This window comes from Solanum dulcamara, chromosome 2 (genome assembly GCF_947179165.1).
Source record: "Solanum dulcamara chromosome 2, daSolDulc1.2, whole genome shotgun sequence".
Taxonomy (NCBI): Eukaryota; Viridiplantae; Streptophyta; class Magnoliopsida; order Solanales; family Solanaceae; genus Solanum; species Solanum dulcamara.
The window spans coordinates 20,214,073-20,234,966 of record NC_077238.1 but is presented as its reverse complement, the minus strand read 5'-3'; the positions used below and the strand labels follow the sequence as shown (position 1 = coordinate 20,234,966).

The following is a 20,894-nucleotide window of genomic DNA, read 5'->3' as shown; positions in this document are numbered from 1 at the left end:
AGGCTGTCCCCTATATATAGGAAGACAAAGGATCATATATTTCTCTAGTATGGTTTCTAAGGTTCTAAGCAGGATCAGGGGATGGCCGACTAAAATGTTAAGCTACGGAGGTAGAGTCACCTTGGTGAAATCAGTGTTGCAATCCATTCCTATACACCTGCTGTCAGCTATCAGTCCTACCAAGACCACCATGAATCAGATCAAAAGACTAATTGCTGACTTCTTTTGGGGATGGGATACTGAAAGAAGAAAATATCACTAGGCCTCTTGGGATACTCTCAGTTATCCTTATGAGGAGGGTGGTATAGGTGTTAAAAAATTAGAGGATGTGTGCTTATCCTTCCAATATAAACAGTGGTGGACTTTCAAATCAAAGAAGACACTATGGGGGGAATTCCTTAAAGCAAAATACTGCCAAAGGGCTCATCCAGTCATAAAAAAGTGGGACACAGGACAATCCCTCATGTGGAAGCACATGATGATCAATAAAAAAGATATTGAGCCTCATATACAATGGAGAATCAAGTCTGGAACAAGCAGTTTGTGGTGGGATGATTGGTTAGGGGTAGGTCCATTAGCTTACCACAATGAAAGTCTCCCTAGATTGAATAACACTACTGTCTCTGAACTAATGGAGAATGGAGGATGGAAGGCAGAGGAAGTAAGGAAACATGCACCCCCTCAGCTGGTGTGCAAAATTCTCAACACTCACATTAGCTATATTCCAAATATGCAGGATCAAGCCATCTGGAAGCCTACCTCTCATGGTAATTTCACTTGTTCATCAGCATGGGAGTTGGTAAGGAAGAAAAAGACAAGATCACTCACTAACAGCAACATATGGCACAATAGTATTTCTTTCAAGGCCTCTTTTCTGCTTTGGAGAGCTTTCAGACTTAAACTCCCCACAAATGACAGAATAGTAGCCTTTGGACAGGATCCTGCTGCATGCTCTTATTGTTATAGAGCAGGTCTTGATGATATAGACCATATCTTTGTATCAGGTTACTTTGCACAACACATATGGAAGCACTTCTCAGGATCATAGGGACTTCAACACAACACCACACCATTAAAAAACCTTTTAATGAGGTGGTGGCTAATCAAAACCAATAGTGATCTGCACAAGCTAGTACTGCAAGCCATACCTATTTTTGTGTATTGGAATCTATGGAAGAATAGATGTGCATGCAAGTATGGAGGCAAGAAGTCTAATGCAACTAGAGTAATCTTCTTAGTAACCAAAGATCTATATATGCTTATATCTACTGTGTATCCATATATTGATTTGCCAAGTAAGTGGGCAGACTTGGTTACCATGGTTGGAAAAAGCCAGCAGGATTTGAGAGTAACCAAGGTATGCTGGACGAAACCACAGCCTACAATGGTCAAGCTAAACACAGATGGGAGTGCCCTTAATAATTCAGGGAAGATAGGGGCAGGGGGCATTCTTAGGGACCATAATGGAGTGCTGATATATGCCTTTGCATCTCCACTAGGCTTTGGTTCTAATAACCAAGTTGAAGTACAAGCAGCTCTTATTGGTATTCAATGGTGTCTACAACATGGCCACAGTAGGGTAGCCTTGGAAGTAGACTCTGAGCTACTGATCAAGTGGCTCAAACAAGAGATGAAACCACCATGGAATATTCACACCTATCTCACTGAACTGCAGGAATTGGTTAGCAAACTGGAAACTTTCCAGTGCAGGCATATCTTTAGGGAAGCTAATTATACTGCAGATTCACTCTCAAAGGAAAGCCACATGAAAAGCTATACACAACACTACTACAGCTTTCAACAGCTTCCAAGAGAGACCAAGGGACACTACAAAATGGACAAAGCTGGCATGGCTAGCTTCAGGAGAACTAAGATGAAGAAGATCAATCAACCAACTTGAAGGAACTTCTTCATACCTTGTAATATTAGCTGATATAAATAATGATAATCAGGACCATTGTAAAAGGGAGAGTCTCCTTAATTTACTGCTTTTATAGAATAATCTCCATACCATTAGATTTAGGGGTTAGAGTAGTTATCTCTTCCTTTCTTTTCCTTTTGCATATGCAGATAGTTGCAGGTCTGGAAAATTTCAGGGTGAGCAGCAGCATGTGGACCTGTACAAAGGCCTCCAATCTTTGCAGGGTTTCAAAAAATACTATATTGACAAGGCCCAAGAAGTTTCAGCCCAAACGGATAATTGGAGACGTTAGGCGAGCGACATTGAAAAATTCAGCTGCCTTAAGCCTAAAGAGAGGGACTTTAGTAATTTGGATCCTCCAACTTGGGAAACAAGCCTTCAAACTTTACATGGCTAAAGAAAAGGATATATATGCAAACCTCATGAAGTTTCAGCCCAAACGGATAATTGGAGACGTTAGGCGAGCGACATTGAAAGATTCAGCTGCCTTAAGCCTAAAGAGAGGGACTTTAGTAATTTGGATCCTCCAACTTGGGAAACAAGCCTTCAAACTTTGCATGGCTAAATAAAAGGATATATATGCAAACCTCATGAAGTTTCAGCTCAAAAGGATAATTGGAGACGTTAGTCGAGCGACTTGAAAAAAGATAACAGTCTCTAAAGCTCTTACTGAGATTCAGCAGGCTAAGATGTGCAGGGTGTGTTGTAGCATGAGGACATGCACCAAGGCATCCAAACTTTGCAGGATTGCAGAAATTACTATTATGACTAGGCCCAAGAAGTTTCAGCTCAAACGGATAATTGGAGACGTTAGGCGAGCGACCTTGAAACAATCAGCTGTCTTAAGCCTAAAGAGAGAGCAATTTGCTATATGGAAGCTACAACTTGGGAAAAAAGTCTTCAAATCTTACAAGGCTAAAGAAAAGGCTATATGTTCATACCTCATGAAGTTTCAACTCAAATGGATAAGTGGAGACGTTAGTCGAGCGACCTTGAAAATGATAACAGGCTCCAAAACTCTCTTTGAGATCCTTTCCTTTGTGTTAGCTGTTGCTGTTGCAAGTTCTTTCTTGCCTTTGGTTGTTTGTTGTATTATTGCAGGTTGCTCCAGGGACTCATCAACATGCACTAACAACAACTACATAGAGGACATCAAAGATACAACCACCAAATCAAACAGCTCCACTAAGAGGACTTCACAGGGCCCTTTCTGGTTATTTTGCTTGGTTGAATACCTCTACTCTCTTGATGGTCTATGTGCAGGCACAATACCATCTAAGGCACCTTGGCAAATGGAAGGCAATAACATGGAAACATCAGCCTGCCCTACTAAGATTTCACAAACACATCAGCCCTCCAACCAGGCCAACTTCTTTCCTGAAATACCAGCAGCACCAATTCTGCACCATAAAACTCCTGCAGCTCTTTGTTCCTTTTGTTTGTCTATCTTGTGCAGGTACCATGCAGCTTTGAACATAGCATTGGAGTTGCAGTAGCTGAGAGTGGAATTCTTGGACAAGCATCTTAATTACAGCAGCAGTAGTGAATACAACTGAGTTACAGCAGCAGATACATTGCAGAGAAGGCAACAACATGGAACTCCAGCAGAACAAGTTGGAGCTACTCACCAGGAACAATTACTCCAGAAGTCACACCACAACACCAACAACTACAGTGCAGAGATGCAGCAGGTTGTATGCACTGCAAGTAACAACACCATTGGAGACCTTTGCTTGGTTACTTGTTAGTGCAGAACTACACCAACAACATGGGATACCTGGGATGCAGAACTACAGAAGATTGGAGTCTTACAGGGGAACTACAACAGCTGACCTTGGAACTCCTCCAAAGTGTAACAACAACTACAACAACAACACCTACAGCAAATTAGCTGAGATGCAACAAGTGCAGCCTTGCACTTTCACACCTCAGACCTACAACATACAATAACTCTCAACAACAACTTCCAACAACAACAGCTTCAGAAATACAATCCAAACTACAGGGCTGATCTACATCTTGGCATCTATTGGGCCAACATGTGGAATGACCTATGGTTATTTCTCTGAGCAGAGTATAAGAACAACAACAATTGGAGCGGTTTCTTCCAACAGTCCATGGAGTCACAACCTAAAATAGAGGCTACAGCAGATGGTTTCATACTTGTGTTTTGGTGCAACTGAACAGTCCAACAGCAGCAACAGTCCAACAGCAGCAACAACTAAACACCTACAGGTGTTTATTACTTTGGTTACTTGTCTATGCAGACCCACAGAACTTCAAAAGAAGGGAGACAGCAGCCTGGCATGCAGGAAGCTCATCAACACTCCATCCATGCCAATTACCATGCTGCAACAACATGCAGCAGCAATCACAACATCAAGCTACACAACCTACCAACAACAACAGCTTCAGAAAGCCTTTTGGTGCAGATGGATGGTTAGCTCAACAGCAATTATTGGGCCTTCTCAATTGTTTAAGTCGTGCAGGTTGTATGCAGATCTTCAAATGCCTAATGCAATCAACAAAAATCCAGACCAGCAATACAACACCCAATACTTGGAGCCGCACTCAACGGCTATCAAAAATAAAACTAGTTTTCAATTTTGGTCACCGTTGTGTGTCTCCTGGTTTAGTTGTACTGACCTTGAGCCTTGTGTTGGAGTTGTGAGGCTAATTCTGGATTTAGGGAAAATCGATCCTCCCTCGGTTATGTTTTCTTTTCTTAGTCGCATTGTACCGAGAGGAGTCCTCTCATAGATTTAACGCTTTTCTAGTACATAGATAGCACCTTTGTACCAGGGATAAGTATGCCGACCTTAAAGCCGGCTTCTCATCCATCTTATTTTTGGAGGTAAGGCTTTTCATGTCCCCCTCCTTGTACTTGTTCTTTCGTTCTGCTTTATATAATGAGGAAAATTTCGGAAAAAAAAATTGTATGAAAATTTGAAGTTTTTGGAGCATATATAAAGGCTCATATTCTTATTATACAAGATAGAAGAAGTGGGAGGTTTTTTAGCCACACCAAAGTTAGAAATTTTCTTAACTTGGCTAGGATTTTGGATTCTTGTCCCCAGCCTAAAAGTTGGGAAAATTTCTAACTTTCAATCTATATTTTTCTATAAGGAAAATAGGAGATTGAAGTCGAAATTTAGGCTAAGAACAGTATTCTTATAATATCAAACCCACGAAGGTTCGAGTTTAAATTTTTAATCTTTTTTTTTTGTAGATTGGAGTTCCATCAAGTTCTTGGGTGGTGGTGAAATTGTCTTCCACTCATCGTCTTCAGTCTTCTGTCCGAAAAGATGTAAAATATTTTCTCAGTTTTATTTTATTTAATTATCTCATGTTTTATATTTAGTTGATTCGTAGTCTTATTTTTTTAGTTAGCATATATTAAGAATAATTAGATTAATGATAAAATAAAATTATAGGTAGCATGTGTTAGGATTATTTCATGAAAGATCTTAGTTTTGTTCATTATTTTTCCAAATAGTTTCCTTTGACAATATAGATTTTCATGTTTTTAATTTCTTCTTTTAACGTGATTTAGATAACAAAAATATGCTTAAAGTTAATATTCAATTAAAACTTTCATGGCCTAATTGATTTAATTCTTTCTTTAAAATTTGAGCTAGTATAGCGTATATATTAAATCTGTGTTCTTTAATTACTTGAATATATTTGTAATTTTATTTTGGTGCATGTGATATCAATTCGAGTTCATCTTTGGACCCCATAGTTGCATATCGTTGAGTTTTGAGTCTCTCATCATCTTTTTGAATTGTTGGAAAGTTGATAAATAAAAAAGAAGATTGGAGTTCCATCAAGTTCTTGGGTGGTGGTGAAGTTGTCTTCCACTCATCGTCTTCAGCTTGCTGCCCGAAAAGAGGTAAAATCTTTTCTCAGCTTTATTTTATTTATCTCATTTTTATATTTAGTTGATTCATAGTCTTGTTTTTTTAGTTAGCATTGATTAAGAATAATTAGATTAATGATATAATTTTTTTATAGTTAGCATGTGTTAGAATTAATTAGCTATCATGTGTTAGGATTATTTCATTAAAGATCTTAGTTTTGTTCATTATTTTTCCAAATAGTTTCCTTTGACAATATAGATTTTCATGTTTTTAATTTCTTCTTTTAACGTGATTTAGATAACAAAAATATGCTTAAAGTTATTATTCAATTAGAACTTTTATGGACTAATTGATTTAATTCTTTCTTTAAAATTTGAGCTAGTATAGCGTATACATTAAGTCCATGTTCTTTAGTTACTTGAATATATTTCTTCTTTCCTTTCTTTTGTCCACATATATGCATGTTGTTAGTCATTTATAAGATGTTCATCAATTTGATAACTTAAAATATCATGACATGTTCCTTGGTTTAGCTTAAAATAAGTAAATGCTTATGTAATTTTATTTTGGTGCATGTGATATCAATTCGAGTCCATCTTTGGACCCCATCATTGCATATCGTTGAGTTTTGAGTCTCCCATCATCTTGTTTGAATTATTGAAAAGTTGATAAATAAAAAAGGAAGGTAATATTCATTATTTATATATTAATATTGGGCTATATACACGGATTACATGTGGAAAACAGTATCGTATACACTAATATACAGTATCTATATAGTTTGATATGCAAGAAAACAATGTTGTATCCACTAATATACAGTATATATACAGTATAATATATAGTGATATACAGTAGATACAGGGAACAAACATGTGGTATACTGTGTGTATACAGTTTGATATACAGAAATAAAGTTGTATACACTATATACAGTGTATATATATTCTGATATACAATGTATATCAGAAGCGATATATAATGGAATTGTGATTAAGGCCCAAAACGCAGATAGCCCAACAGCTTAGTCCAGACGTACAGAAACTAAGTGACGAGCTATATTTTCATGTGTTATTTATTGTTTATTTATATTAATTCGAGTTGTAATAATTTATTTACTTGTGTTATTTATGCTTTCTTATATATTAATTTTAATTTATTTTAACTTAATTAGATTCCCCTAAATATAAACCAATTCATGTTAATTTACTCTTTAGATGATTTTTTACCTTTACTTAGGCATTTGGTAAGCTTTACTTTTTTTTATATACATGTATATTATTTTCAATGTTTAAGTTTGATCATTTTTTCCAAAAAATAATTTTAAAGTCTTCGTTTTCTTTTAAATTAATATTTTTAAAAGTTAGTCAAATAATTTTCAAATCGTCGGGTAATCGCGCGTTAGCGGCCACTTTGAATGCTTAACAACTTCTCAAAGTGAAAATAAGAAACTCATACCTTTTCTCTGAATTTTTAAGACTTAATTTGTTAGGGTCTTTTAAATTAAATTTTCTTAATGTCTTTAAAAAATTAAGTGGCGACTCCTCTTTTCTAAAATTGATTTTTTCTCTATAAAGTTGAAATTAATTTTAAACCGTCTTTTTCAGACATAACAAGTTTATAGGAACTCAGTCTTTATTTCAGTATTTACACCTACTTCCGCAACTTTAAATGTTTTACCTTTTTAAATATGATTGAGTTTTGCGTGTAGTATCGGTTCTCCCACTAGAGAGTTACTGTAGGTGTCAATCACGGTGGGTCAGATTTGTGAAAGAGGTGAGCTTTCAAAAGCTCAAGAAGTTATTGACTTTAGCACCTATTCTAGCTTTGCCCGAGGGGGGTGTGAGTTTCATTGTATTTTGTGATGCTTCGGGTGGGTGGTGTGTTGATGCAGAAAAAAGAGTTATAGCCTATGTTTCTTAACATCTAAAGGTGCATTAGAAGAACTATCTTACTCATGACTTGGAGTTAACGGCGGTGGTGTTTGTTTTGAAGTTGTGGAACACTATCTTTATGATGTGCATTGTGAGGTCTTTACTAGTCACCATAGCCTTAAGTATATCTTTTCTCAGCCAAATCTGAACATGAGGCAACATAGGTAGTTGGAGCTTTTGAAAGATTATGACATCACCATTCTTTATCATCTGGGCAAGGCTAACGTGGTAGTGGATGCCTTGAGTCAGAAAGCACATAGTATGGGTAGTTTAGGCTTTCTTAAAGCGGAGGAGGGGCCTTTGGCTTTGGAGGTTCAGCTATTGGCTAGACAGTTGGTCCGACTTGAAATTTCTACACCTCATATCATTTTGGCCTTTCTAGAAGCTAGGTCTAGCTTGATGGATCAGATTCGTGCCCATCAGTTTGATGATGACAAGTTTAGGACTATTTGGGAAAAAGTGTTGAGAGGTGAAGGTAATTGGTTTCCCTTTATCTCGAGATAATTTTGAGGATTGGTGGTCGTATTCGTATTCCAAAAGTTGGTGATTGGGTGTGTATGATATTGGAAGAGGCACATTGTTCAAAGCATTCTGTTATCCTGGGAGTAGAAAATATGTTTCATGACTTGAAACAACACTATTGGTGGTGTGGCATAAAGAGAGACATTGTTGATTTTGTGTCTAAGTATTTAAATTGCCAACAAATGTAGTATGAGCAACAGAAACAGGGTGGTCCTATGCAAAGAATGCCCATTCCCGAGTGGAAGTGGCAGCACATTACCATGGACTTAGTGATAGGGTTACCCTTGACTTTAGGTAAGCATGATTCAATTTGGGTAATTGTAGATCGGTTGACCAAATCGACTAATTTTATTTCGGTAAATATTTGTGGATCTGTTGACCAAATCAACTTATTTTATTCCAGTAAAGACTAGTTATAATGTGGAGCAGTTGGCTAGGATCTACATTCGTGAGATTGTTCGATTGCGTGAAGTGCCCATTTATATTGTGTCCGATAGGGGTACATAGTTTATCTCATTTCTGGAGTTCTATGCAGGAGCAGATAGGTAACCCATGGTCAGTCGGAGCAGACTATTTAGGTGCTTGAGGACATGCTCCGAGCTGGTGTCATGGACTTTGATGGTCATTGATATCAGTCTCTCTCTCTCTCTCTTGTAGAGTTTGCTTATAACAATAATTACCATTCCAGCATTCAGATAGCGTCGTTTGAGGACTTATATGAGAGAAGGTGTAGATATCCTCTAGGATGGTTTGATTCTTTTGTAGTACGACCTTGGGGTACCAATTTATTGAGAGATGCCATGGATAGGGTGAAGTTGATTCAGCAGTGCCTTGTGACTACCTAGTGTAGGCAGAAGAGTTATGCGAATAGGTGTGTTCTTGATGTGTCATTTTCTATTAGTGAGCGAGTGTTGCTCAAGGTGTCACCTACTAAGGGTGGGATAAGGTTTAGGATAAAAGGAAGCCTAGTCCAAGATTTATTGATCCTTTTGAGGTTTTAGAGAAGTATGGGGAGATGGCCTATAAACTGGCTTTGCCCCCAAATGTTTCAGTTGTTTATCATGTGTTTTATGTATGGATGCTTAAGCGATACTAGCATGATGACTCTCATGTGATTCAGTGGGACTCCATTGTTTTAGATCAGGACTTGTCATTTGAGGAGGAGCTTGTTGCTATCTTGGATAAGCAAACTAAATAGTTGTAATCAAAGCATATTGATTCAGTGAAGGTGTAGTAGAGGCACGGACCTATTGAGGAGGCTACGGGTGGTGAAGTTCGACATGCGTCGTAGATATCCTCAACTTTTTGTCCCTACAGGTACTTTACTTTACTTTACTTTTCATTTGAGGACGAATGTGTATTTTAGTGGTGGATGATGTAATATCCATATCTTGAGAAACTACTTTTCTATGAGAAATAACCATTTTTTCCTTTCCCTAGTGTTTTCATACTTTGTTTGTGATATGAGGATGGTTGGCATGGTTTTCGATGTGATTGGGTGTAATTTTAGCAATTTGAGGCATTGAGTGGAAAGTGTTATTGAGATAGTTGATTTTGGTCAACATATTGAGATTCGAGCATCAAATAGGATTTTCGCCAGTTTTGTTGCATCTAAAATATCGAGTTTGGTTTAGTTGAGTGTTGATTTAGAACCCCGGGATCTTAGTTTTCGCTTTGAAAAATTAGGGTAAAAATTGAGTTTTAGGCCTAAAAGGGGTTTGAAAGGGTAATTTTGTTATAACTACCTTTTTTCAGAAATACAATGATTCCATTGAGTTCGAAATAATAAATTTAGTGTAGTAGCATATCCAGTTTATTTTTGTCGGGCTCCAAATGAATTTTGAAGATCCAATCAAAAACATTTTTGGAGTTGCATTCTGTAGTTTTTCTAGATTCTGGTGCAATATATTTTCCTTATTGTGATTGCAACTTGAGGCCACGTGATTGCGATAAATAAGGCTAGTGGATCTCGTGATCGCGAGGGTGGTTCTACAATCGCGATGGGTCCCTATGTTCAATGTTCTTCGCGATCGCGAGGGAGGATGTCGGCAATCACGATGTGGGTCTATCCGGTTGATGGCCCGTGATCGCGATGCACAAATCTCACCTGAACAGTGTCTAGTTCGGAAAATAGTCCAATTTTCTCATTTCCACCATTGATACTCGTTGGGAGCTTTGGGAGAGGCGATTTCGAAGTAAGTTTCTTAGAAAATCTTGCTCGGATAAGTTCTCCTATCATTCCTAATTCATTTTCTATCAATTTTATCTTCCTAAATCTTTTTAAAATCTTGATTTCAAATGGATTTTTGGGGTTTTCTTCCCAATTTCAAAATTTAAAGAATTGATGATTTCTAACTCTATTCTTGATCATTTGTAATGGCCTTTTCAACCATGAACCCCCATTGAATTGTAGAGCATGATTTTCAAATAAAATCCCAGAATTTTCCTTATTGTTTTCAAAATGGTTTTTGGATGATTTTGACTCCATTTCTAAAATCTTGCAATATAGGTATCGATAAACTCCTTTTGATGTACTTTTTCCATTCTTGATAGTGGGTAATCGATTTGGAGTTGGTGTTCGTGAGTTGAGTTTCGGTTAGAGGGATTGTGAGAAATTTTAGCCTTCGAGGTAGGTTTGGCTATCTTTCTTTAGGACTAAGATTGAGTAATTAGTCATTCGTATGTTATAGACTTTGGAATAGGGTTATAGTATGGTTTGGGACTGTGAATTTCATTGTGATGCCCGTGTGGGGGCTTATTTATATTGTAATGCCCATGTTGGGGCTTGTTTGTACTATGTTTCTCGTGTAGGGGACTTATTTGCCATCTTATCTTCTTTGAGAGTATGTGATTCATGATTTGCATGTAATAGAGGTTTGTGGCTACTATTTTATTTGTAATACCCGCCGGAGGAGTTGATTTTGGTTTTTTTTAGCATACCTGAGTATTAAAATATTTCAAAGAAGGCATTTATTTCAATATATTCTCTTTTTATTACTATCTATTGAGGGTGTATATCGTGTTTAGGTTGAGTTTTGAGAACTTTAAACCTTTTTTGACATATGGAGTTGATTATTGCCTCCATGTTATATGTGCTTTGACTCATTCATCCTCATTCAGCATATCATTGATCTTGGAAAGTTGAGAACCGTGGAAATTCTATTTTAGAAATAAAATGTGATAACTTTTTATATCCTTGACCACGAGCTAGGTGGCAAGTTGATGAGATATTGAGATTGTGATTTGGTATATGGACTGCGAGTCCCCCATCGGTCTTTGTTAGGAAACCTTTGTATATTATAGGTTGTGCGACAACCTTGATTCCATTGTACCACCACAACGTTGCATCATCTCATTGCATTATTATTTGGATTACTTGACTCATTTGATTATTTGTGATATTGAACTGTCCATATGTATTTACTATGTCGTGCCGTTCTATATAAATTGGTGGCGTCGATGCAGGAATGAGACTTTTATGTATGCAGGTGGAGACGCTCCTTAGTTTATTGCATAAGCTTGATTAATTTTTTATACTCAGTCGGTCAAAATCTACTGAGTACATGTGGATTGTACTCACCCCTACTTCTATGTCCCTTTTTGATGCAGATCTTATTCAGGGTATCCCTCATGGCAGCTGACCTCTCTAGCGGATATGGTATTATCAGATTAGTGGTGAGATCTTGGAATTTGGATCACCACTAGTTCTATCTTTTATTTCTAGTTTTTACTGTTACTCAAAGACTTATTATGTATATCAGATTTGAATAATGTACTAGATGTTCTTTACACTTATGACACCAAGATTTAGGATATTTTCTTCATTATCCTTCTTTTTGGTTATTTTATGGCCTGACTTCCCCCTTGGAGAGTCTCGTATGAGTTTTACTATTAGGCTTACACACCATGTTAGGGTTTGGGTTTGTGCCATCATAACCTCGATTTTTGGATTGTGACATTTAATTTTGTGTCTTAAATATGTCATGTGAAAAATTAAAATTAAAAAATTGCTAAAAAGAAAAAGGAGATATTTTTTTTAAACGAACTAAAAAAACTAGGACAAATAATTTGAAACAAATGAAGTATTTGATTTTTGTCCAAGGTAAATAATCAAAAATAAATATTTTTCTTAATAATAGTTCAATGTAATACATTGTAAAACTAATAGTGTAGCTTATATATATATATATATATAAAGTATTTCTATATCATAACAAAAATATTGTGTACTAATAATATTAATTTAATGTACTCAAATAAATAAGATTGAAAATAAATAATAAATATTAGTTAATTTAAATTTAAAATTTGATTACCTTTTAAAAAAGTCTAGAATGGGGTAAATGCTTTAAGTGAATACCTAAAAGAAGTTGCTTATAGAGACCTTAAACAGACTTTTATTGTATTGTTAACAAAAAAAGAATAATGTGACGTGACATCCCATTAGGAGGGAGAAGTATATTTTGAGGAAAATATAAATAGTTGGGTGATATTATGGTCCTAAAAGAAATAAAATGATATTATAGGGCAAATTTTCAAACATGGATCATGGATGTCTATCCAACGAATTTACTCTTTTAAATAATAAATGTGTTCAATAGGTACAAGTCTTAGAGCCTGTTTGGATAAAAGATATTTAAGCTGCCTTTTTAAAGTTGGAAATCTCAGTTTTTTACTTTTAGTTTTTTTTAATCTGTTTTGCCTTAAAATGAGTGTTTAAAAAACCCTTTTTTTATTTACCCAAATATCATTAAAAAGCTTTAAAACTATTTTAACTTAAAAAATACTTAAAATAAGCTTATTCAAACAGACTCTTAATTGATGTAATCAAACAATATATGCGAATTATATTAAGTAACCGATGATGAGTCAAGCCTTTTATTGATATGTTTGTCTTGTGGGCGGTGGAAGTGATTATGTGGGCTATAAAGAGAAGGTTCATTCATGGTATAAGTATTTACTCTAATCTAAACTTAAACCAGAATATAGAATGAATAATAAACTGGTGTTCCATCCTTAAACTAACTGGAACATTACTCTCTAGTTTCTGAGCAAAAATAGCTACCAGCTTACCAGGAAAATACACAAGGGAAGAGAAAACAAAACTCATGAAAAATAACAATTGTTGCAAAGTCTTGAGTCTTGCCATAGCTTATAAACAGTTTTATTATCACAAACCCACTATGATCATTCAACTATGGACGTAACTAGTAAAGGTACAGAAGTTCAATTCAACCATCTTCAAAAAAATATATTATATTATTTATATATAATTAAAATTATTTTAAATATATATATACGGAAAATGCAAGGCAAGGCTGCGTACAATAGACCCTTGTGGTCAGGCCCTTCCCCAGACCCCGCGCATAGCGGGAGCTTCAGTGCACCGGGCTGCCCCTTTTTATATACGGAAAATGGTCTAAAATGCCCTCAAACTATTAAAAATGGTAAAAAATTGCCTCTCATCCATCTATTGTGCTTAAAATGCTCGTACATCCACCTTTAGGTCCAAAAATGACATTTTCTTAACGGAAAAGGGCATGAGGGATATTTTTGTATCATTTCCAATAGTTTGAGGGCATTTTAGGCCCTTTTCTGCAATTAAAATTCTGTTAAATAAATTTTGATTAATAATTAATTTTAAATAATTAAATTATAACCAATGAATGGCTGTCACGTATTTAAAAAAATTATTCAAATTATTTAATTAAAACTATGTTAAAAAATGTCATTTTTGGAACCAAAGATGGATGATTATCATATAAAATTCTGAAAATTAATGTCTTTGCCATCCACCTTTAGGTTCAAAAATAACATTTTTCTTTAACATAATTTTAATTAAATAATTTAAATATAATTTAATTATTTAAAATTAATTATAAATTAAAATTAATTTAACAAAATTTTAATTAAATAATTTAAATATTTTTTAAAAAATATGTGGTGGTCATGTATTTGTTACAATTTAATTATTTAAAATTAATGATAAATCAAAACTTATTTAATAGAATTTTAATTACAGAAACGGGTCTAAAATATCCTCGAACTATTAAAAATGGTACAAAAATGCCCTCATGCCCTTTTCCGTTAAAGAAAATATCATTTTTGGATCTAATGATTTATGTCAAGATCATTTTATATATATATATGAATGGGGGATATTTTTATATCATTTTTCAATAATTCAAAAACATTTTAAATCATATTTTAATATATATATATATATATATAATAGATATTGAATTCGTTGAACTTTTTATCATTTTAAAAAGAACAAGCAAACAAAACGGTCGTCCACAAGTCCAGGGCCTCAGTTGATTGTTGATATAAAAACTGTATTCAAGATTTTTTGTTTTCTCTGTTTAAATATTGAAGATCTTTTCTTTTTCTTACTTTTGACTTAAAATTTTAGGACTTATCAAAACCCATAACCAAAATCAAATCTTTCTAAAATCCCAACTCATCCAGCTTCAAGGGTTTACAAGAACCTGAAATTTTGATAGTAAAAATGGCAACTTCTTTCCCTTCTCTTGGACCCAATTCAATATTATCTCCATTTGTAGACCGAACAAGAACCCTAAACCCAGTTTTCCATCGAACCCACTTTGGAAATCTTCCACTTAACAAACCCTTGTCAAGGGGGATGCTCGGAGTAGCTCGATTCGGGTTGGGGCAGGATCCATTTCCTGACCCGGAAAGTGCAGAGTTGCTTTTCAAGGACTTGTTTACTCGGGCTGAAGGGTTTTTGTATACAGTTGCTGACGCTGCTGTTTCGGGTTCTGCTGATACTGTTGTTAACACTACTGAAAGTGCTAAACAGAATAGTGATTGGCTTTCCGGTATTACTAATGGAATGGAGACTGTTTTGAAGGTTTGGACCATGTTAAAGTTTTGTTTTTTTACCATGTTGTGATGTTCCTTTTCTTGTTCAACTCTTTTGCTTTTTGTGAGTTGTAACTTTGACACGTTTTAGAAACTTCAAAGAAGAGGGGAAGACAAGTTGCTTAAAGCTGAAACTAGGAGTATATATACAATTGGAATTAGGGCTTAGTTGTTATTGTCATAGTGTGTTTGGAAAGAGCCCCGCCCTCCTAGATTGATTGATTCAAGTAGCTGTAAGTTTTGCAGAAACTCTATTAGTGTTGGAATCAGATTGACTCAAGTAGAGATGAATGAATACGAAAGATACGTATGGCCTACTCCAACTATTTTGGGATTGATGCATTGTTGATTGATTGATTTGTGAATTTTGTATTGATAGTTGAGTGTTTGATTGGAATTTTATGGAAGGATGTAAGTGTTCTTCAAAACATAATATTTAGCAGTTAAGCATTGTGTATGTGGCTATATTTTGATTTATCTTGAAAGAGTGAGGTTGTTAAAGTTGGTTTCTTTATTTGGTATCCTGGAACCTATCTGGTCTATTAGTTGCTTCGTTTGGTGGTATGATTGGGATGAGAAGATGTAGTAAGAAGGAAAAAATGTTTCATGCTGCTATCAAAAGGAAAGAGAGATACTTTTCAGCCTAAATGTCACATACTTTTGCTCAGTGTTTGAGAGATAGCATCATTATATCGAACTCTAATATATGGGTTGATTTAAAGCTAAATTATATTATCTCTCATTCATATGTTACACACATCAAAGAAAAAGAAAAGAGACAAAACAATTAAGGAAGTAGTTGTGCTATGTCCAGGTTCTGAAGGATGGGCTCTCAACTTTACATGTGCCATACTCGTATGGTTTTGCAATCATTCTACTTACAGTACTAGTAAAAGCTGCCACTTTTCCTCTAACCAAAAAGCAGGTCAGTGATCTAATCTCATGTCTTCTCTTTACAATATTCGTATTTTCCATATTTCTGTGTAGCTGCCATGTGATCAGGAGATCATGGGTTTAAGCCGTGGAAACAACCTCTGGTAGAAATGCAGGATAAGGCCGTGTACGATAAACCCTTGTGGTCCAGCCCTTTCTCGGACCCTGTGCATAGCGGGAGCTTTCTGCCCTCAAATTTCTGTGTAGCAGATAGTATTTATGAAGAAGTTAATTGAGCTTTACAAAGCACAAATTATATTCTTGCTTATGACAGCTTAGATGGCTTACTATCTTCTAAGAATCATTCTTAGGTAGAATCATCAATGGCAATGCGATCTATGGCACCACAAATAAAGGCTATTCAGGAGCGATATGCTGGTGACCAGGTTAATTTGGACCCAAGTTTCATTTATTTTTCACCGTTAGTCAGTAGAGTATTTTTGGAGGATGTACATGCTTAGATTATGCTGTGGCATTTTCTTATATTTGCCCAGTGTGTAATCTTTGCTTCAACTGCTTTAACTTCTTATATACATCTATTTCCAGGAGAGGATTCAACTTGAAACTGCCCGACTTTATAAACTAGCTGGCATAAATCCACTGGCAGGTCTCATATGTACTTTCTTTTTCAATGCCCTTTACACACCTTACACATGGAAATATATATATATCTAATTTTTTGGTATTATATTCAATAATTGTTTTTTTTAGTCATTTCTATCATCTACCCCCAGGATGTCTGCCGACTCTTGCCACTATACCTATATGGATTGGTCTTTACAGAGCCCTCTCAAATGTGGCAAATGAGGTAAAGCTGCCATTCTTTTACTTGTTCACCCATTCTCTCTATAGGCTTTTTAACTTGAATAACACTTGCTAAAAATGGAGACAGTTTTGAATCTTTTGATTCTCAAATGAGAATGGGAAAAATTTTGGTAAGTGGAAAGCGAACGACCACTGCTGGAAATTTCACCCTTTCATATACTTTAGCAAACTCTTTTGATTTCTACAGTTTCGTTCAAGCATCTCTAATAATTGACTTTTCATTAATATATTTACTACATTAAGGGACTTCTGACAGAAGGCTTCTTCTGGATACCCTCGCTAGCTGGTCCAACAACAGTTGCTGCCCGTCAAACTGGAAGTGGCACTTCTTGGCTTTTCCCTTTTGTAGTAAGTCATATGCTGCTGTCCAACCTTTCCTCATTTCTTTCGTTCGTTTTCTTTGGGTGTGTGTGAATTTTAGCTTGAAAACTTCATAGACATTTTATTGGTGTAGCATTGCATTTTTTTATTTAACTTTGTCTTTTCTCTTTCACTCTCTTTTTCGGGTTATGGTGTCTGCAATATAAAGATGTGTTTCATTATATGGCTCTTCAATGCTCCATTGATTTTTTAGATGCATATAGAATATGATTTTCTATGGTATGTGACTCAACCCATCAGATTTTGTCCCTTTTACTAGCTCCAAAAGTGGCATGCCATGTCTTATTTGAGTAATTCAGCAAGTGAGGCTGTCTCTGATTAAGGAAGCATGCTGCATTAGCAGGATGAAGTTTGTAGTAATAAAATAATCGGGAACGAACAAATCTTGCAATTCAGTTTATCAGTTGATGCATGTTGTCATATTTCTTAGTTGCTTCACCTTGGAGAATGCATTAGCACTGACTCTTTATCGTTGAATTTTACAGGATGGTCATCCTCCACTTGGTTGGTCCGATACTTTTGCATATCTTGTCTTACCTGTATTGTTGGTTGTTTCCCAGTACATCTCTATTCAAATCATGCAACCATCTCAACAGGTTTGTCAATGAAAGCGTTTCCAGTTTCCTTTTATGCAGGATAAAATAGATTGCCCTTCTCTTTCTGCATTTATGATGATTTCCTTTAACTTTATTGCTTTGTATCTCTTGTTGTTAACCTCATTTTGTTTGGTTATTCTGGGTTACTTATACTGTACATGGTAAATGTACCATCTTGTACCCTGTGTTCAAGTATTCAATTCCTGTTGTTAGATACACGGTTCATGTACCATCTTGCTCCTTGTGTCTAGCATTGCATTCAATTCCAGTTGTTCGACCGTAAATGACTATGCTCATAAGTTGAGTCAGGTTCCTGTATATCCAACCTCTTGACTTTTTGTTGTAATACCATTGGACCTTCGTAGAGATGGTTGGTTCACTGAATGGCTTCTACGTCAGAGTCCTGATAATTGTAATTGTGGTGTATGTATTATGAGTAATACAGACTTGCTACCCATCCAAATGTTGGGCATGTTGGTGGTTCCTGAAATGAATATCTGATGAAGTACTAATGGTGTTTTACCTTTGTATTGCAACCTTGACTTCAGATGTTTCTGTGCTCAATTCTTTGTGGTTCATATCTCTAATTTCACCCCCTCTAACTGAAAACTGAATTTAGTTGTTATTGCAAAGTGAACTATCTGGTAACTTATTCATTCTGACTCTTGATTCTTTTCAGTCTGTTGGCCAGTGCATAGTTGGTTAGTCTGTCACTAAGAAGTGAATGTGACTTTATAGCATTTATCTTCTTAATTATTTTCATCTTTTTTTTTTTCTGTTTAGTTTCTAATTCCTTTTAATGACTTTCTAGAGAGATGATCCAAATGTGAAGAACTCTCAAGCGATAACTAAGTTTCTCCCTCTAATGCTTGGTTACTTTTCACTGTCAGTTCCGTCTGGTCTGAGCCTATATTGGTAAGCACTTCTGTATTACTAGTTCGGAAATAGCGGTTTATTCCTCTGATTTTCGTTTTCGTTTATCCTTTTATACTCTTTATTATCCAATTTATTGGCCACTATTGTTCTCCTATGGTCAATAGTCTCTCAGAATTGCTTACCGTCTTATGAAGGCTTACAAACAACATACTTAGCACCACCCAACAAGTATGGCTTCAGAAGTTTGGAGGTGCAAAAATTCCAGCCCCAAGATTAAGTGATGATACTTCTGGGAAAGAGCAACCTCAAATTCAGAAATCAGTCTCTGAAGCAACAATAACTAAAAAAAAAGACGGGAATCCTACTTCAGATAGGCCGCGCGAGGGTGAAAGGTTAGAAAGATTTCTAGACCTCGTTTGGAGGTGAGACGTTCGTAGTTGGGACTTCATTGTGATTCTTTTTTTTTTCCAGGTTTAAACAGTTGAAGGAACAAGAAGCAAGAAAACGACAACAGATGGAGGAGGAGAAGAGGAGAGTAGAGGTAGCAGCTAATAGGAAAGAAAAGTTAGTTGAGATAGAAACTAGGAATGAAACTGACACTATTAATGGTGATTCTACATCTCTGAGTCGCAACACTTCCACTTCTGAAAGTTATCTTGTTGTAAATGGTGATAGTACTTCTTCAGAAGACGAAAGAATTCAGACTGGTAAAATTTCAGATGATCACAAGCATGGAGAGGATCAGCATGTTTCTGACAAAAGAAATAAGGTAAAGTTAGCATCTTTTGGTTCAAAGCTGAACTTCAGTATATGTGGACAGATATCACTTGCATCAAAACATCAGTGTTATTGTCATTTGCGATTCGCTCAAATTTTTAGGCTCTCGTTGACTTCTATTATCCTCTTGGGAAGTCAAATATTGGAAGTTATATTACTTCTGTGCAAGTGAATATAAGACAACGATATTGTTAATTGACCAAATCCTAACTGTAGATTTCCATTCCTACTTTCAGAGCGAAACTGTTACTTCTACCAGAGCTACAGATAACAAATTTCCACTTGAAGATGCACAAGAAGACAGAAGCGAGTAAGCAACTTAAACAAAATGCTATACATTTTACACTCGTTATGTAAGGCTACTTGAATCTGCTGTGCATCAGAAACCTGATGCAAATATTGGGTTCACGAGCTTGGAGGACAAGGTGAGTTCACATTTGGAGGGTGCAGAGTTGTAAATTATGATGTTCAATAGAACGAGAAATGGCTATTACTACTGATTCTTTTACGAGCATAGTTGGGTAAGTAGCGTAAAGATTCTACTTTAGTACCTAAACAAAATTAGTGTCATAGGTTTGATATTAATACACTTAGGGGCCGTTTGGTTTGAATACAAGTTATGACGAGATTAGTTATGACGGGATAAGTTATGATGAGATCGGTTATGATGGGATTATTTTTTATTGAGTGTTTAGTTTGTTGCATTCAAAATAATATGCATTATATAAATTTTAAGAATAAATTATTTGTTTACAAAAATGCCCTTTATGAATGTGAAAAGTGATGTATAAAAAGGGTTTAAAGAAATGTTTTTGTCATTTACCTACTTTATCTCGGGATAAGTTATTCTGAGATTACTATATCACTCAAGGGGAAGGATAACTTATCTCAGTCATAATTATTAATCCTCGGATAAGTTATCCCACACTTTGTAACCAAACAAACAATTGAGAGTTATTAAAAATTTATCCTAACATTATTTTGCCTTATTCACCGCACCAAATGACTCCTTAGCATATACCAATGAAGTAGAATTGTTGTAAGAACAGTGCTATGTTCTGTCAAATCTCATGTGTCAGGCGGTGTTTTTTCTTTTCAATTTTTTCTTCTTTGCAGTAATAATTGGAACCCAGGAATTGGAAAGTGATATGAGCAATTTTCTGCATTTACAACATACAACTTGGAAGTTTTTTTTTTCTTTTGGTTATTAATGTCTTAATATTAGAAATATTTATCAGAAAGCTTATGGTTCCAGAGTTTGTTGTCACGTCCTTAATATTCTATTAAGCATGCGTGTGACACTTGATAACTTGCTCACATTTTTGCACCACTTGCTCACGATTTTGCTATGCTATGTCAGTTTAAGATCTTAAGAATCGCTAAGAGA

At 35.5% G+C, this 20,894-nt stretch overlaps 1 protein-coding gene across 3 annotated transcripts; it reads left to right on the top strand.

Annotated features, from left to right (window-relative positions):
- The first annotated feature begins 14,585 nt into the window (after positions 1-14,585).
- LOC129880421 (ALBINO3-like protein 1, chloroplastic) lies at positions 14,586-20,266 on the top strand. Of its 3 annotated transcripts, none has more exons than XR_008765383.1 (12): positions 14,586-15,108; positions 15,934-16,044; positions 16,364-16,438; positions 16,599-16,659; positions 16,787-16,860; positions 17,121-17,225; positions 17,744-17,854; positions 18,666-18,769; positions 18,925-19,122; positions 19,202-19,271; positions 19,406-19,499; positions 19,744-20,266. XR_008765383.1 is itself a non-coding variant. In XM_055954451.1 (12 exons), exons 1-12 carry the CDS (start codon positions 14,746-14,748, stop codon positions 19,819-19,821), a joined length of 1,467 nt encoding a protein of 488 aa, XP_055810426.1. In that variant the 5' UTR covers positions 14,586-14,745; the 3' UTR covers positions 19,822-20,266. The 3 variants fall into 3 exon arrangements, 2 of the variants coding, with proteins under 2 accessions (XP_055810426.1, XP_055810425.1); XM_055954451.1 differs by having other exon boundaries at positions 19,202-19,294; XM_055954450.1 differs by having other exon boundaries at positions 19,202-19,499.
- Positions 20,267-20,894: the final 628 nt, after the last annotated feature.

What these genes read in the sequence shown, in the direction of transcription:
- LOC129880421 (XM_055954450.1), top strand. Translation starts at nt 14,746, where the DNA reads ATGGCAACTTCTTTCCCTTCTCTTGGACCCAATTCAATATTATCTCCA. An exon ending in GAATGGAGACTGTTTTGAAG is followed by an intron (nt 15,109 to 15,933) that starts GTTTGGACCATG and finishes TGCTATGTCCAG; the next exon opens with GTTCTGAAGGATGGGCTCTC. An exon ending in AGCGATATGCTGGTGACCAG is followed by an intron (nt 16,439 to 16,598) that starts GTTAATTTGGAC and finishes ATCTATTTCCAG; the next exon opens with GAGAGGATTCAACTTGAAAC.